This window comes from Phaethon lepturus, unplaced genomic scaffold (assembly GCF_000687285.1).
Source record: "Phaethon lepturus isolate BGI_N335 unplaced genomic scaffold, ASM68728v1 scaffold17426, whole genome shotgun sequence".
In the NCBI taxonomy this organism is placed as follows: domain Eukaryota; kingdom Metazoa; phylum Chordata; class Aves; order Phaethontiformes; family Phaethontidae; genus Phaethon; species Phaethon lepturus.
Window position 1 is genome coordinate 51,190 of NW_010549568.1, and position 17,697 is coordinate 68,886.

Consider the following 17,697-nt stretch of genomic DNA (forward strand, 5'->3'; position numbering starts at 1 on the left):
TGAGTCTCTGTGATATCTTTTCTGATTTTTAATGTAATCCCTTTGAATTTCTTTTCTTTTTTCTTTTTTCATTTTTAAAAAAATATAATTCCTCATGCACTGATATCTTAACTTCTGGCAATCAGAATTGTCCAAGCAGCAGATTTCTGGCTGAAATTTTGAACTCAAAGAACTCATATCAAAGGTAAATATATTGCTACCAATTTCATTTGCATCTCAAACCTAAGCTCTTGGCAAACAGAAGAAAAGTACAGGCCCTGAATCAAGAAGCAAATGAAACCTAACATACAGCAGTAAGAATACCAATAAAAGTCTAAAACGACACAGTAAGACACACAAGTGAACTTGTGCACTAAGACAGGGTAAACTGTGCAAATACGTATTATGTTCATACATCATTCCATAACATTCTACATTTCCTTTGGAGGCCAAGCATGCCACCGCTTAGGTTTAAACTGAAGAGTTAACAAGTGGCTCCCTCTACTGTTAAAAGAGTGTCAGTACTGGTATTTCTTTCCAGAAACTGCTTTAAACTGGTTTGTGACCATCAAAATCATTATACAAAATTAAAGAACTGAAACGCCCACAGTTTGAACTCATCTTTAACATTTGTTTTAAAAAGAGTGTGTGCATGTGTTTCCATACCAAAACACATGCAAGCCAGCCTTTCATTTATTCTTTACTAATAGTCTCTGAATAATGTTTTGCACAGCAAAGTTTTCTCTTAAAATTAATAATAGTAAGACTCAATATTTTGAATGCTGTATGCTCATTCAACAGCCAGGGAGAAAAATTATACATTACTTTGCATTTGAATCACAATGTTTCCTATACTTAGCAACAAACGATAAGAAAATAAAACTGAATTGGTATGTTTCAGCAGAACTCTGATGTCTTTGGACCATAGTTTCTATTTTTTTATTAAAATATGTAATATTTTAGTTCTTTTATGTACATTGGAAGTATCATTCCTGAAACAGTTAAAAATGTACTCAAGTGGAGACTGAAAAGGGGAACCAATGTATTCAAAACCAGTTTCTTCTTAAAAAATGCTTCCTTTGAATTAGCCATTTAAAATGATAAAATGCAATCTTATGGAGTTTAACTAGCCATAAAGCAGACGGCAAAACTTGGTTTGAACTGCAGAGTTTCAACAGTACAATGGAACCACATTCTAAACATAAATGCTGACACACAGAGGTGAGAAATGTATGTATCTAAAATCCATCTGTGTTTAAAAATTCATCACCTGCCTATCCCTTTTACTTGAGCATTGTCGTATTTGCACTGTATGCATAGAATTACATACCAACATATATGTACAAAATTGAGCACACATAGTAGCAGTCAGGGACACTAAAAATACTTTGAACACAGTTAGTTGCACTGCTGTAGGGCCCTTGGGTTTACATTCTGTGATAAAAAAAAGAAACTCAACATATCAGAGAGACACCTAGTTTTTTAACCAGATTCCTCCAAATACCAGAATAGCCTACCATAGTTTATGTCGCTTCACACAGCAGATCAGGTAGTCTTTGAATCTGCAAGTAATCATTGTTTTAAACCGTATTTATGAAAATAATGGGTCCTATACATGAATTATAGCAGAGCTACAAGCTTCCCAATAAAAGAGCCATCCAGAACATAAATCAGGCCCAGATCTAAAAATAGCATTGGATGCAGCTACAAAAAATTCCATCAAGAAAGGCATTCATATCAAACACAGCCTGCAGGCTTGCAAAACAGAAGGGAACACTGTCAGTATTAGAAAGACGCTGTATGATTCACTATTTTTCATGGAACTTTCTCAGGCACTCTCTCTGCTGTTGCAAAAGGCAGTTCAGAAATGCTCTTCCAAAACACAAACTACCCTAATATGGCACTGAAAGAGAAAGAAAAAACCAGCAGCACTAGCACTGAATACTAGGACTCATTTGTAGCTTTGCTTGTTTACAATCGGAATAGAATGATTTACATTCCATAATGCCTATCTTAAAACTTCAGAAAAAACTCCTTTCAACAGTAAACTGTTGAATTTATGACAAAAATCCTGCACTCATCCTCACATCAGGAATCAAAGTTTCAGGACTTCATCTTGGAGACAGACATTCTAGAAAACGTTAAAGGGAGGGAGAGGGGAATGCCACATCGCTCACTCAAAAGGGATGGTCCCTGTTATTTTCCACTCAAAACACTGCTTCTATTTGTGTTTTTTTAGCAACCAAAGGCTGAACAGCATGAAGCATACTTCAGGAACAGCCTTTAGAGAAAGAAATATGGATTACAACGTATGTATATTCTCACACCAGCATGTGAAAAACAAACATGAACGCAACCAGGATGCACATAAGTGAAAGAAGACAAGTTCTTCAAGAAGCATGTTCACACATGCACACAGGCTCCAGGCAGTTTAAGGGAGCCTATAGCTAATATCAAACTGAGTGCAAAGAGAAAAGGCCATTTCCCTTTAAAACTGAGAACAAAGCAAGCCCCAAAATCACACTGGGGTTCTCTCTTCACTTGATTAAGTAATTGTGTGACTTTGAATTGATTAATCTATTCCTGATTAAGTCCAAGCATGAATATTTAGTCTGACATAAGAATGCAATACTTAACATTTTTCAGGCATAGCTGAATCATTCAGGACAAGAAAAACAAACCCCAAAAATCTCTACAAACCAATTCATATGAACAGAAGCCTTGCTGTATACTGAGGTAAAAAGACTGAATCCCATCTCCTTTACTACAGATAGCTACAGCGTTTACACAACCTTTGCACCATTAAATCATAGCCCTAAAAGGAAACACATTTGATTGTATCTTTTAGCAATTATTTAAAAACAGAAGTACAGTCTTGACCTCGCTGACACCCGTCACTTCATATGTAGGCTGCTCAGCACAGTGGGCTACCTGCCATTTGCCATCTCAGTTTAATACGGACATTACTGTATTTCGTCAAGCCTAGCTGTGAGGGGAGAGCAGCGAGATTTCAGCTCACCTAAAACACATGCCCCGTGCCCAGCTGAAGGCCTTGCTATTACCACATGGCCCGCCACTGAGCGGGGTTTGGCTTGTGCTCCCTCATCCCCTGTTGCTTTCCCGCCAGCCCCTCTCCCCTCAGTGTCTCACGCTCATTCACTCTCAACCTGCCTGGTTCAGCTGCAAAATCGGGCCAAGGCAAAGAAAATGAGCACAGCTGCTGCCCAGGCTGCCATACCAGCTCACAACGCCTTCCCATAAGCACTGTGTCAGCCACCAGCCACCCTCCCACCCACAACTCACCTGAGGTGAAACAAGATGGACGCCCTCAGAGGCCTCATTTTCCACAGCAGCAGGGCTGTGTGGTGCTGGTTGCGGGATGGATGATGCTGAAGCCAGCTGAGAAAAATCTTCATGTCAGCCCTGGACATCTGTCTAGTTAGGATAGATACCATGGTTGGATGAAGAGGGATTTACCAAGGAGCTCGTTGCTGTGGTGAGGCTTGGTCACCGCTTCCATCCGCCATATTGAGCAGTGTTAGGCAAGCTGGTTCCTTCTTGTGCCTCAATGTCTCTGTTTGAAAAATGGGAATGATTATGCTGGCCATCTGTGTGGAACATTCTGGTTGATAAGAAAAAGATACTCATCAAATAAGCTCCCTGGCAATTCTGTAGTTCCTCATGTCAAAGCCCCTTTTTCCCATGGGTTCCACCTGTTAAAATCCAAGCATTCTCTCAGACCTGTCTATAAAAAGAGTAAGAATTATGTAGTAATAGTCACGCTACAAATTGACCCTCTGCATGCTTATTCTCTGTGTTAAACAAAAGGCGATTTATAATTAAGTTGTTAGCTTATCATTAATCAATTAGTATTTTTTCATAGGCAAAAAGAATACCTGGGCACTTCTGTATACCCAGCGAGTTACCTGCTGCCAGTAGGCACTCTGCTGTCCTCAGCAAACTTGTGAGTCGACCTGTGTAATGCTGCTGTGTGACTGTGTGGAAAAAACTTGTTCAGTTCTGTAACAGTCTCTTCCTAGAGATTTTTACCTACTCCTATTAAGGTTGTCATCTTAACTTTTTTCAGTGAAGAACAGCTTTCCCACATAGCACAGTATTTTGACAATTTTTCATATTTTTTTCTCTTCATACGAGTTAGCATTAGGAAATAGTATTTTGTAATAAATACAACAGTATATTTCATATTTTTAAACTGATGTGCTTTTTCTCTTAGGTTCAGTCAACTCTGTCTTCCAAGATGATGGGGAAGGTGCCTGGAACACAGAAGGCATTAACACTGGTAGGAAAAGAAAGTCCAAATACCACATTATGGGACACAGTGGGAAACACATGGTATTAGTATGCAAACACTTCATGGCATTAGCTCAGGTCCAGCAGAAATGACAAGTTCAGGCTCACCATCGGTGCAGACACGTCACTCACTGTACAAGTCTTTTGCCAGCACAGAACCCAATAATATATCTGAAGTGTAAGCTTTCTGGGATCAGGAGCAATTCAGGAAGCAGACTAGAGAGCTCGAAGATAATTGCTTAGAGCTGGATCCTGCTGGTCCCAAACCAATAAATCCAGAATGCCTTGGGTATCTGAGCTGCACTGCTTGCTACACAAGGACCACAGCAGAACTAAACTGCAGTTACACATCAGTTATCACACAATTATTTGAATGCACTCAGGTGATTATAATATTTTATTGTTTTATTATGGAGCTAGGAGACTATACATATATCCAGGATTTTGGTTTTTTTGTTGCTTATTGCTGGGTCTTGGCACTTTTGTGCTATCACAGGTAAACTCAAGGCTGTTCTGTTCAGGTAAAAGTAGTATCTACCTGGAATTATTAATATCTTACCCTCGACAACAGGGAAGTTCTGATCAAGATAAAAAAAAAAATTCCTTTGTCTTCCCATTTCAGTGGAAATACCATAAATTTTATTCTAAAAGTTTATTCTAGAGATCAGGAATGTTCTGGCTACCTTCAGACTTAGACTTGACCTTTTCCTCTGCTCATTGCACTCCAAGCACTTTGTACAGTTGATAAAGTAGAATCACAGACCAACTTTCTTGCATAAAAAAAGCATATTTTCTTTGCCATTAAAAAAAAATCCAAACAAAAACCTCATTCTGTTAGGGGCAAGAAAGCTTTCTTGGTTGCTGTGCTAGTCACTCATGCAGTGCTAGTTTTTCCTGTGCACTGAAAGAGGCTGTTCATGGATTTTATGAATAGCCATACTTAGAGTAAGTAGGCTAACTAAGAATAAGTGAGAACAAAACTGAAAGACACTGATGGTTTTTTTCTAAGTACAGTTGAGATGCCACCCTGGGTGTTCCTCCACCGTATGGCATAGCATTGCAACAGCTCCACCCATTTCCCTCAAGGAAAATTCAGACCATACTGGTTATGTTTGTCATCTTCCCCATTAACAGAGATGCAGTGTTTAAAATTCAGAGTTTTAAACTGAAACTGAAGGGACAATAGAACCTAAAAAAAAAAATAAAAATAGAAAACAAAGAACTTTTGGCCTCACTTGGTATCATTTTACATGAACTTTAGCTGTGACAGCTTGCTTTAACATCCAGCAATAAGCTTCTGCCATCAAAATCAGTTAGTCACGTTTGTCCGCTGGGAAAAAGTGGCAAGATTACAGGTTTTAGATAGCTCCTATTCCCAGCGAGGCTTCTTGTGTCATGCAGAAGTGATCAGCTAGTACTCTGCTGAACACTTGATGTTGCATTCCTATTTAATTCCTTTGAAACCAGACGTTTAGCACAGAAGTGAACAGCACATCAGCATTTACCAGCATGAATATAGTTCCCTAACCCACCGCTAGCTAGTGCAGAGTTTATATACTTCACCATGTCTTGCCACATTAGGTAGTAATCAACATGGTACTTATCTTTTACAGCCCCCAGCAGTGTCATACTCCAATTTTTATCTTCTTCCTTCCTCGTGACAAATTACAACAAAATTGTGTATCTTTATCTGCATTTCTGTACGGCACAGTTGGTTTCAGTTTTGAGTATACTGATATGCAAAGGAGACATGGAATAGTTTGCATTGCTCTTGGCCCATTTCCCTGATTCTCCTGATTGCCTCCAGAAGAGCTTATTACGAATGAAGAAGCTGACCCAAAGTTCCTGTGCCTCACTCTGATGTAGAACTAAGCAAAATTATCCAATTCATCACCACTGTACTCCTTGGGATCCTATCCCTGTTAAGGAAAAGCCCTTCACTGGTCATAATTTATTCCCTTACTACTTATTAAAATGCTACCAACTCCAGTCAGTGACAACAGGCTTTAGGAACCTACCGAAGTTTTTATGGGGACAGAACTTGCTGATCCCATAGCACTTAGTAGGTAAAGCACTGCTTCTGGCAAACATATGCTGGTCAGAATGACTGCCCAACCTGACTAATGAATTGCCCACTCATTTATACCGAAAAAAATATTAAGATTTACCTATTTGGATGTAGAAACATATTCAAAACCTTTCTTCATCCTCACTTGTATTTTTGAGATGCTGTAATAACTGTTCCTAATACTTTTCTTTTGCTCTTGCTGCAATCATCTTTCAGTTTGCTCCTGTTGAGGGAAGCACAACAGGTTTCTTTGGTTTCTGACTTCACAATACATGTGAAAAGGTCATGCAGGAAGACAGACTTTTAACACCCTCATTTCCTCAGTATATTTCAATTCTTTTGCATTTAAGCAAAGAGTGACTTCAGAACCCAGGGAACTGGACAGAAAGCCACTATACTTCTGCTTTAGGGTAAGGCTCAGTGTGTCAGACATTGGCATGGGCTCTGTAGCCCACATTTTCTTTACAGTCCAACGATTTTTACTAATGTGGACACTTAGCACCAGAAACTGGTTAAAAGGGAGGTAAAACAGACTTAAGCATGTACAGAGACACAGACACGCAGTAATCTCTGTTCCTGCTCTTGAAAGTGGTCCTATTGGTCAGCTTTCATAAATTATGTTCCTTTTTTTCCACCTTACTTTTGGGATAGATCCCAGAACAGATATAAAGGGGTGGAGCTGACTGTTACCTGCAGCATATTAGCTGTGCACAAGATAGCATGCCATTTCAATACAAACAGCATCACATTCTGTTAATAGCTTATCACAGCATTCAGATTTAGAACAGGCAGGGCAAAGACAAACAGTTAACAGCACAGATTGTTAAAGATACTAAAATTATTCTGAAAAAGTATTGATGGTCAAAATAATTTCCAACTTACGTTGGTATCACAGATCTTTTAAAGCATTACAAATATCTTCTATTGAAAGAGTTGTGAATTTACACCATCACCATAGAATGGTTTAGGTTGGAAGGGTTCCAACCCCCATGGGCAGGGACACCTACTAGACCAGGTTGCTCAAAGCCCCATCCAACCTGGCCTTAGAACACTTCCAGGGATGTGGCATCCACAACTTCTCTGGGCAACTTGTTCCAGCACCTCACCACCCCCATAGTGAGGAATTTCTTCCTTATAGCTAATCTAAATCTACTCTCTTTCCTATCACTATAGGAAAGCCATTACCCCCTGTCCTATGACTACACGCCCTTGTAAAATGTCCCTCTCCAGCTTTCTTGTAGGCCCCCTCCCGGAACTGGAAGGCTGCTACAAGGTCTCCCCAGCGCCTTCTCTTCTCCAGGCTGAGCAAACCCCAACTCTCTCAGCCTGTCTTCATAGGAGAGGTGTTCCATCCCTCTGATCATCTTTGTGATCCTCCCCTGGACTTACTCTAACAGTTCCATGTCCTTCTTATGTTGCGGACCCCAGAGCTGAATGCAATACTCCAGGTGGGTTCTCATAAGAGCAGAGAAGGGGAATCACATCCCTTGACCTGCTGGTCACGCTTTTGATGTGGCGCAGGATACAGCTGGCTTTCTGGGCTGCAAGCGCACATTGCCAGGTCACATTGAGCTTCTCATCAACCAACATCCCCAAGTCCTTCACATTAGGGCTGCTCACAATCTATTCTCTGCCCAGCCTGTATTTGTGCTTGGGATTGTCCCAACCCATATGCAGGACCTTGCACTTGGCCTGGTTGAACTTCCTGAGGTTCACAGGGGCCCACCTCTGAAGCCCGTCAAGGTCCCTCTGGATAGCATTTCTTCCCTCCACCGTGTCGGCCGCACCACACAGCTTGGTGTTGTCAGCAAATTTGCTGAGGTGCACTCAATATCACTGTCCATGTCACCGACAAAGATGTTAAACAGCACCAGTCCCAATTTTCTAACTGAAACCTTCCCTGTCTTAACTACTCTAGCATATATCTCTCAACCTGGATGAACAGCAAATGGATTTTCTTGGTTTTCATTCCATGGGCACTAAGATTTTACCCATAGATACAAAGCTTCTTAGCTGCCTGTAATATCAGAAGGCTGCTTAGTATCCGTAAGTTATTCATATAATATACAATTTTATCCACAACACTCTTACAGTTACTCTTATCTGTCTTGCATTTAATATTTCTTATATAAGAATGAGCACCTCCGAATATATCAGAAGCCTTCCTGTCGATCCCTACAAACCAACAGATGCATCATGCCACCTTGTGACAGTACTTCAGCAATACACCAAATATCCACTGCTCCTATACAGTGATCTTCAAACTGCTGCCCACAGCGCCCTAGGAGTACAGCCTATTTCCAAAATCCACGATGCACGCTTAAGGAAAGCGGGCTGACATATACACTATGTAGAAGTCTCCATATCTGAAAATATTAAAAAGGTCTGTTTAATTTCAATGCAGAAATATTTGGAAGTTTGTCAGTGAAGGAGGTACTAGCAGAGCATAGGTTTTCTAAGAATATCTATACTCTAGATACAAACACCAACAATTATATCTGACGGGTGCATGGCTTATGTTATAGCATGTTACGCATGCATCTGGAAAATATATTGGAAGCTGTAAAGTTACTTTTAACCCTCTAACATGATTTTTCCCTTTTGAGAAAAGTTTTTTTTAAAAGTGCTACCACATTATTTAAAGTGATAACAGTTCTTTAAAACTGCTACTGCTTTAATAAGCAATTCAAGTGAAGCACAAGATTTTTTTTTTTCACAGAAAATATTACTACAAACCTGTAGTAGCAGCAGTTTTTAATTTACCAAAAACTGGCATGTATTAGCAACAGAACATACACAAAAAATATCTTTGTTTATACAAATAAAATTAGGTTCTGAATATTCACAAAGTAACATAACAGAGCAACATTTTTCTTCACATTGATATTCAAAGTTAGTCAGATCAGCTGTGATAATAAAAGCCCTGTGTAATATTCAGTCAAGCACCATGGCAGACAGTGCATTAAGATCTCTCATGAATGGATGATCAGCTAGTATTTGATCAATCTTCTGTCTTTGCTCAAAATCAGGAAAAATTTTTATCAGGGCTTCTCTTAGCTGTACTGTTTCTGAGGCAGATCTCTGTGGTGGAATTGCTTGTATGTTTGTTTCCAGTGGAAGCCATGTTGATGAATGATCGCCATGTACTCTGTTTTTAGGCTGTCGACTGCTACTGGTTGGTTTGGGGACTGGCATGAAGAAAGGTGTCTCAGAAGAATATTGTCCACTGCTCTGTAAAGCCTTTTGTGCTGACCGAAAATCTCTATGGAACAAAATAAAAATTTTGATTAAGGCAAAGGAGATGCTAGCTGTCTCTGTACAAACACAGAAAAGAAAAATGCACATAACTCCTATACTTCACTGCTGCTCAGCTAGTTACTGATTGGAATCAAAAGATAAGCATTTTTTTGAAGTGAAACAACACAGTAGGTGTAATAGTTTTCAATTTGAATCTGGCATGAGTAACAATGCTAACATTATCTAGGTCTAGTTCCAGATTACTTGACAGAATACAGCAACAGTCAAAGTTTATTTTATGGAAGTATCAACATCAGTATTATGGAGCTAAATGGATAAAAAGATACATTGAACACATGTACACTGACTCAAGAACACGTGAAAATACTTACAGACCAAAGGGGCTTCCAGATGCTCCACAAGACTATTCCTTGTCTACTTTTGCTCATGACTGTGAGCTGTGCTCACATTTAGATCGAGGCCTTGTTTCCCTCATGTGATATCCTTAACAGGGCAATGAAGTTTTGCAGCAATTTCAGGATCTGAATATTATTCCTTAATTACTGAGATTTAATTTCAGACTTTTAAAAGTTGTTGCTACTCCAAGCTGTTAGCACTACAAAATTCAGGGCCATGTCTACTTCAGATGCCACCAGATAACACAGAAATGTGAACTGGAACTCATGTTTACAGTCTAGTTTCCTACCACCAAGGGAAGCACTATCTAAATTACAGAGCTCTATTTTAAAAGCATTTAGGTTACCACACCTCCCATTACTCAGCATGGAAAGTCTCTCTAATTGCTTGAGATCCTTCTACTTTCTGATCTTATTCCCGGTGCCACTTATGGTTTCTGCATCATTTAACTCAAATAGAAAAGTCTCAAGGAAGGAACAAAACGAACTCTTTACACTGGCACCTTTTCTCTGTCTTAAAAACCCCACCATACACGCACAAAAACCAAAGCCTAGTTCCAGTTCCAAGTTTACAGATAGGAAATCAAGCTCTTCTAGAGTCTTCTCAAAAGAGTCCTTCCATTACAGTCACAGTGACCTCTGAGAACACACTCTGTTTTCACTTTATTTTTCTCGGACACGGCAGCTAACACAGTGTTCTAAATGACATCTTGTAAGGGTTTTGTATTAGAGCTTGAATACTTTCTTAGTGTTTCCTGTTGGAGTTCTAGAACTGCACTTTCTTTTTTCATGTCAACATTACATGCTTATTTTCAAATCAACTTGCGACATACTGGTATATACATGTCTTACTTTCCTCAATTGTTTCCAATAGCTGAGATTCCTGCTTATTCTTTGTATTAATCCTTAAGTATAGCTTGCCTTTTATATTGCTATTTTTAATTACCTCACTTGTTTCTAAAATCTCTCTCAATACTCCTCACTAGCATTAGCATTTATAATTCCTAAGCTAGTGAGAGAAAAGCAAAGAGCAACTTATTTTCTTCTGCAAAAGAGCAAACCCATTCTCGAGTCTTGGCAGTTAATGTAAAGCAAATTCATACTTTGAATATATGCACATTTAAAACGTACAATGATCTTAAGGGAACAATATATTAATATTTAAAATTATGGCTCAAATACAAATGCTCACATTTATAATAACAATGCCTCTCAAAAACTCGTTTTATTAACAGTATAGTACCCTCAAGTGTGAAGTGAAATGCCTCTCCAGTGACAAAGAACGTAAAGTGTTTCTTTTGTAGCACCTATTGTCCCACTACAAATGAGGAAGTGATCAGCCAAGGTGTTTTAAATAACATCACTGTAATTAACAGGGTACCAGGCTACCACATACCCAAACAACTAGCAGCTTTGTGTGATGTTAACACAGTTTAGACCACCTTTGTATGAAAACCACCACAATCAAATCTCAGAGGAAGTTATTGTCTTACTTATCTTAGTTCTGAGAGAGATCTTGGTTAGATGCAAATGTCACCAGCAGTTTCTGAACACACTGAAGTAACAGGAAAAACATGTTTTTGTTAACTACTACATCCTACAGTGTTCTTGCTTAATTTCTCCTTACCTTTACTATATAGATCTAAAGAGGTGTTCAAGTGAACCGGGAAAACAGCTTTATTTCAAATGTGAAATCATAACTGTCTCAAAGAGAAAACAGTGTTTATACCTAGAACAGCCTTCACTTCGAAGAAAGTCATCTAATCTAGGTCCATTTCTTCCCAAAGGGTCATCAGGAACCATAAATATGTCGCCAGCAAAAGTGTATTGGAGTAACCTGCAAAAGAATTCTTTCAGTATTATTTGCTAACAATGTATTATACCCTCGCTGTCCCTCACCTCTGTAGCACAGGACAAGTTACCTTTAAGTAGACCGTTCAATCCACATCAGGAGTCACTGAAGCTTAACTAGTAATCCATTTGAGATACAACCAGCATTCACCATCAATAATTTCCTGGGAGCTTATGTGAACTGGTCCCATTACACTGCAGAACACTGAGATGCCCTTTTTTTTTTTTTTTTTTTTGACAGCAAGTGTTGGATGACTGCAAATTTTTGCAAAGAGACCAGAGAGGAATTTCCTAGGTACTTAAGAGAATATTTTCTGGTTGTTCAAATTCCCCTTTCTTGTAAGGATCTTCAACCACATAGCTATATGTTATCAGAAAGACACACAACTAGCAAACATAGCATTAGCTGTTTACAGTTAAGATGCAAAAAAGCTTTTTTTCTGGAATCATTTTGGGACAGGGGAAATCTACATTGAAGGAAAACAGATCAACTATAATTTGTCTGCAAGGAGAGAATTTGGTATAGTGGAATTTCCCCAGAAGTAAAACTAATAGCAGATGTTAACACAAGCTCTTAAAAAACCACAGACTCAGAATGACGTGCTAAGTATTCTTGTTAAAGTTCTGTAGAAGAACAGAACCTGACGGGTAGAATTCACTCAAGAAATAATATAAATACCTACATGATTAATCAACATCAATCCCATGTTCTCCCACCTATACTGTGAGAACCCAGGACAATTTTCAATTATTTATTTCATTAGACCTATACAGACCCCAGTCAGTACAGTAGATGTACCTTCAGAAGATGTCAGGGAGACTGAGGGATTAGTGGGAAATTTGGGCAACAGAACATCATACTTTAAAATGACCTGATTTAGTAACTAGAGGGGGGAAAAAAACCAAACCAAAACAACAAATGAACAACAAAAGAAACTAGTCGTACAGGAAGAACTAATAATCACAGAGAATCCACCAGCTGAAGCAGGGATAATTGATAGCTAAGTGAACTCATCTAAACCTAAAGGACACTCAAAAATTGCAGGGAAATGGCTACAGGGATATGTCGCAAGTGTTCATTATTTTGCTTAGCTATGCTGATTTGTTGTAGTATAGTAAAGAGTGATTGATTCTGAAACCTTAAAAGTGACACTGTATGTCTGCATCAGCTATCATGTCTCCTTGAAGAAATGAAATGTAAGCCAAGAAAGCTTATGAGAATGGACAGCAAAGCGTATACTCTAATGACATCTAACACCAAGCTTCAGAAGTGACATAGCTTGGCTGCTATTCCGAGCTCCTCTTTATGTGAGCAATTAAGAGACGTACATTAGAGAATATGTGAATAACAGGGACATCAGACTATTCAACACACAGTATAAGGCCATGAATCAAAGTGGTGAAACACACACAGTACTTTGTTCAGCTCTACCAGAACTGCATGACAGATTAATTGAAAATAAAAAAATCTCACATGAAGGTAGAGTGCCTACAACTGTAAGGACAGACATCCTTTTAAGCTTTCATAGAAATTGAATAATTACCTTTTTTGAATAATTTCTCTCCAGGCAAGTGATTCTGTCACAAATTCTCTGAAGTTATCATTAGTCACAATAACACCTCCAGTTTTATCAGCAAGGTGTAATAAAAACCTGTAAAATTCATTTCAAAGATTGTTAAGATAGTCTGCTTTACTGAAAAATTGTCCAAAGATCTAGAACACTAAACATTTCACCATCCAAGAGTAATCTATTTGCATGAAAACAAGCACTTTGGTTACCATGAAATCACTCTGTTTTGACTCACCATATGACTTTAAACAACATTTTAGGTAGCATGCATTTATTTAGTGCAGCAGTCTTCAGGGAGGCTTTTTTTCCATTAACACCCCCCCGCAAGCAACCCCCCCCCAAACCCATGGGATTATCAGATTCTAAATATTTGTAGAGGTAAATAGTTTGCTTTACAAAAAAGTACAGTATTTATTACACACCCCAACACAAGCTTATTTCCATATACTTTTTCACTTAGCATTGATGTCTGTGTTCTGCAAGATAGTGTTATGCATGAGTTGACTGCTCTGTCAACACTTGTTAACAAGGGGTACTGCTACCATTTTGTTCTTAATTACATTATGAAAGAAGGTAACGACTGATTTATTAAGAAAACCCCATGGGGTTTTTTTACCTCTCTGAAAACAAGCTTTTTGCCATTTGAAACTACACTTCTGACGAAAGTGCAGATATGTTAGCACAACTCATTTCCACAGTAATCTCAACTGTAAACACTGCACCTACATAGCATTTTATACGAAATGCTAGGTGTATATACAACATTAATGTGTACACAACTCCAACTTGGATGCCTTCTACATTTTTTTCCTACAACATTATTATTTAAGAGATCAGAGCTGCTATATTTTAACACGGAAGATAAATTAAGTGCACTCTATAGAACTTTTGCATATCAAGTTTTGCAATTCGGTACATGACTCTGAAATCTAATAAAAACAGGCATGCCCCTGATGCAAAAGCTTGACAATTTTGTAGTCAGAAAAATAAAGTATGAATGATTATTAGTAGGAATGAATAAACCGCAGTCCAACAAACTGTATCTAGCTGCAAAACACAATTTCAAAGCTGCAAACAGCTCATCTATGCAGAACTGCAAAAGCTGGTTGTGGAAAAAAAACACCTTATGCAGCACGCGCTTTTAACTGTGTCAAGACTGGGAAAATTTGGCAATAGCAATGTAAGCACTAGGAACCCCCTACCCCAAACACCCAACTAAAACCCCTAAAGCTTACTCTTGTCTTGTTAACTGAAAGATGATCCCCACATTTTGAAGTCGAACTTTGGTGCTCAAATTAACTTGCAAATTTACTAACCTACACGTGGTTACAAATACACTGCTCCAAATACATGTCTATGTCTGTATACCACAATGGCATCAAGAGAAAAACCAGAACAAAACCGTACCTCATCAGTAGCCAATTTATGCTAGTGCTCCCCAAACATAAAAGACAATTCAAGAATAGACTGATGATCAGGAAAGCATAAAAACATTACTAGAAAACTAATTTCTTCCTCAATGCAAGTTATGACATTTGAAATGGATTAACTTTTTTTTGGGTAAAATTTGCATTAAAATTTGCCATTTTCCATGAATTTCTGAAAACAGTATGTACAATGCTATTAGAGAATTACATACAGAAATGCTTCTTATGACAGTAAAGTAACATAACAGTTGTAGAGCTCAGTCTTATGTTAGATGAATAGTGCTCTGTCTTGACAGGTTGAAGAACTAGCTAATACAACAGCTGATCAAGTATTAAGCTTTTACAGCTATTAGTCAGACTTTAAAACTATGTATATTCCATACCTGTCATCATGAGCAGCAATCCTTGCTCCTAAAACCATCCTTGCAGGGGTTAAAGACAATATTCCAACATCCTGGAGCTGTGTTAAGAAATCCTGCTCTGTTAAAATATGAAACAACTGTTCTTAAAAACAAAAGCTTTCTTCTAGGCTATTTATAGATTTGACAATTAGGCTGAGATATAATTAGCAGAGAGGACGGGCTATTTTTGTACCTATTAATCTACAGAAATTACATATTGATAGCTGAAGGATTGCTAATATTATATAAATGGGGAGGAAGTTCAACCTCTTCCTCTAGAAGAGGAATTCTAGAAACTAGAAATTCTAGGAAACCAGAAATTAAAGAGAAAACAAAAATCAAACAAAACAAAAAGGCCTCCACTTATGGCACATTAGCCTAAACAGCATTCCAGAGAGTCTCACGCTGTATACGGAAACCAAATTACCCATGCTGAGCAGCCAGACTGCTCCTGCTTCACATTTTATGAAGTATTCCTTCTCCAGTCACTCTTCACAGAAGTAGGCAAAGAAACAGTTACAGTGTAGTTTAATAAAGAAAACATTAGGAAACTATTTCCCTCACCTGTAATGTAAGGATCACGTCTTGTTCTCCACTGTGGAACAAATACGGTAATATTTCTGTGGCCACGTTTCCAAAAGTAGTCAACAGCTATTGCAATTCCTCGACAGGAGAAGAATTTCCTTAGACCATGACTGGGGGTGAAAGAAAGAGAAGAAAAATTAAATTCACTTCCATTTTACTACTACTAATACAAAGAAAATGGAACAAAACCTTGCAAAGTGAAGCTGGAAGTTACACGCACAGCCTCACCAAAATAAAAGGTAGATGGATTTTATAGATGAAGAATCTTATAAATGGAAAGAGATCTTCAGCAAAGGAAAAGAACAGAAACATCGCTTTGCAACTTCATAGCAGTCTCCTTTCCGTTTCGTGGGCACAGTGATATTTGAGCAATCAGAAGTGGGTTTACCTTTAAAATGAGGCCAATAGTGATGGTTTCCAAAATCTACTGATTATAGATTAAAATAATCATGAGCCAATATTGTGGTAGTTCCAAATACAGTCCCACTACAAAACAGAACACCTTTGGTTCAACTGGTTCCCATGGATTACATCTGAGTTCTCTAATAATCTAAGATATTAGGGCCTCCTCTCCCTTCATTTCAACAATCTGAGCTACCATTTTCAAGCAGAATAATGAAATTTCTTTGAAGATTTTCAAAACACTGTATTTTAGTGGCAATATTTTCTTTTTTTCCTCATTTAGAAATATAATACGTTTATTACCTGTTTTTGCAAGTCAGTTAAGCAACTTTCCAGAAAAATCAGCACTGCCTAATCTGAGTAATACAGAGAGTGGAGTTGACCTTGTGAGGTCCATCCCAGTCTGAATTATCCCTATGATGCTATATATTCCCATTTAACACACGGGAGGAAGTCCTCCTTTAGCAATGAAGTGTCTAACCAGATTCTGGGAACGGAACTTCATGAGAATAATGGTAGAAGAATCTTAAAATGGAGAAGATAGAATCAAAAATAACTCTAGAATAAATCCCTACAAAACACCTATTAGTACCTTATGTAAGGCTAAACCCAGTTTTCATTCAGATACTTTTCCCCTCACATTTTCATTAGAGGCTACATTCAGAAAAAACAAAGATATACTTAGAAAACACACACCAGTTCAGAACTGACAGTATGAACAGGTAAAGATTTTATTACAAAGTAGCACACAGAATATGTTTTGAATTAGATGTTAAGTCACTACAAAATGCTTCTCATACTAAGTGACCAAGTGGTATTGGTATTTTAAACCAGTCTCCTAGTTAATGTGCAATTGGACATTATAAGCCTAATAGTAAGCCTTATTAGTTTTGAATGGATCTTATCTTTAAGCCCCTAGTTTAACCTACCAGAAAATCTTCTGAACAGAAAGTTCTTTAAAACATCTCCATGGAAATATTTTACAGAAAAACTGAGTCTTTAGTGGCACTCAAATATCCTTTTCCAATTTTGTAAACTCATTTGAAAATAAATGTATCAAAATACAAATCTATTAAGGTTCTCTGAATTTGGAGAGGAATGTTTTATGTAGGAAGGCAGAAAAATGAGTAAGCTACATGTGAACTATGAAAGGCAAAAAAATCTGACTTATTAACAGGGTTTCTAGAGGAAAAAAAAAATCCTGTGCCATACTTGCCCTAATAAAATTAAGTGTTCTTTATGCCAAGAGCAGTCAAATAAAGGAATGCAACTGTAACTTACGAGGGGTAACTCTTCTATGTTCTAGGTCATAAACTTAAAATGCAGTCATCTCCTGACTTCAAGTTAGGTATCCCGTTCAATAAACTGGAAGACTCTGTTAAATATTTTCACTGTATTAATGGCTATCAATTGGACTTGAAGAGATGCAGAGGTCTCACTGTTCCTGCT

The 17,697-nt window shown here is 38.1% G+C and overlaps 1 protein-coding gene across 1 annotated transcript in view; it reads right to left on the minus strand.

The window, feature by feature from the left end:
• Positions 1 to 9,095: 9,095 nt before the first annotated feature.
• N4BP1 (NEDD4 binding protein 1) overlaps positions 9,096 to 17,697 on the minus strand; it is a gene marked incomplete at its 5' end in the record, with an annotated part of 18,546 nt that continues 9,944 nt past the window's right edge. Inside the window, 5 exons of the mRNA XM_010290277.1 lie at positions 9,096 to 9,620; positions 11,741 to 11,848; positions 13,407 to 13,514; positions 15,244 to 15,340; positions 15,826 to 15,956. Of these exons, the coding sequence (XP_010288579.1) occupies positions 9,293 to 9,620; positions 11,741 to 11,848; positions 13,407 to 13,514; positions 15,244 to 15,340; positions 15,826 to 15,956 (772 nt within the window). The remainder of the gene's footprint in view (positions 9,621 to 11,740; positions 11,849 to 13,406; positions 13,515 to 15,243; positions 15,341 to 15,825; positions 15,957 to 17,697) is intronic.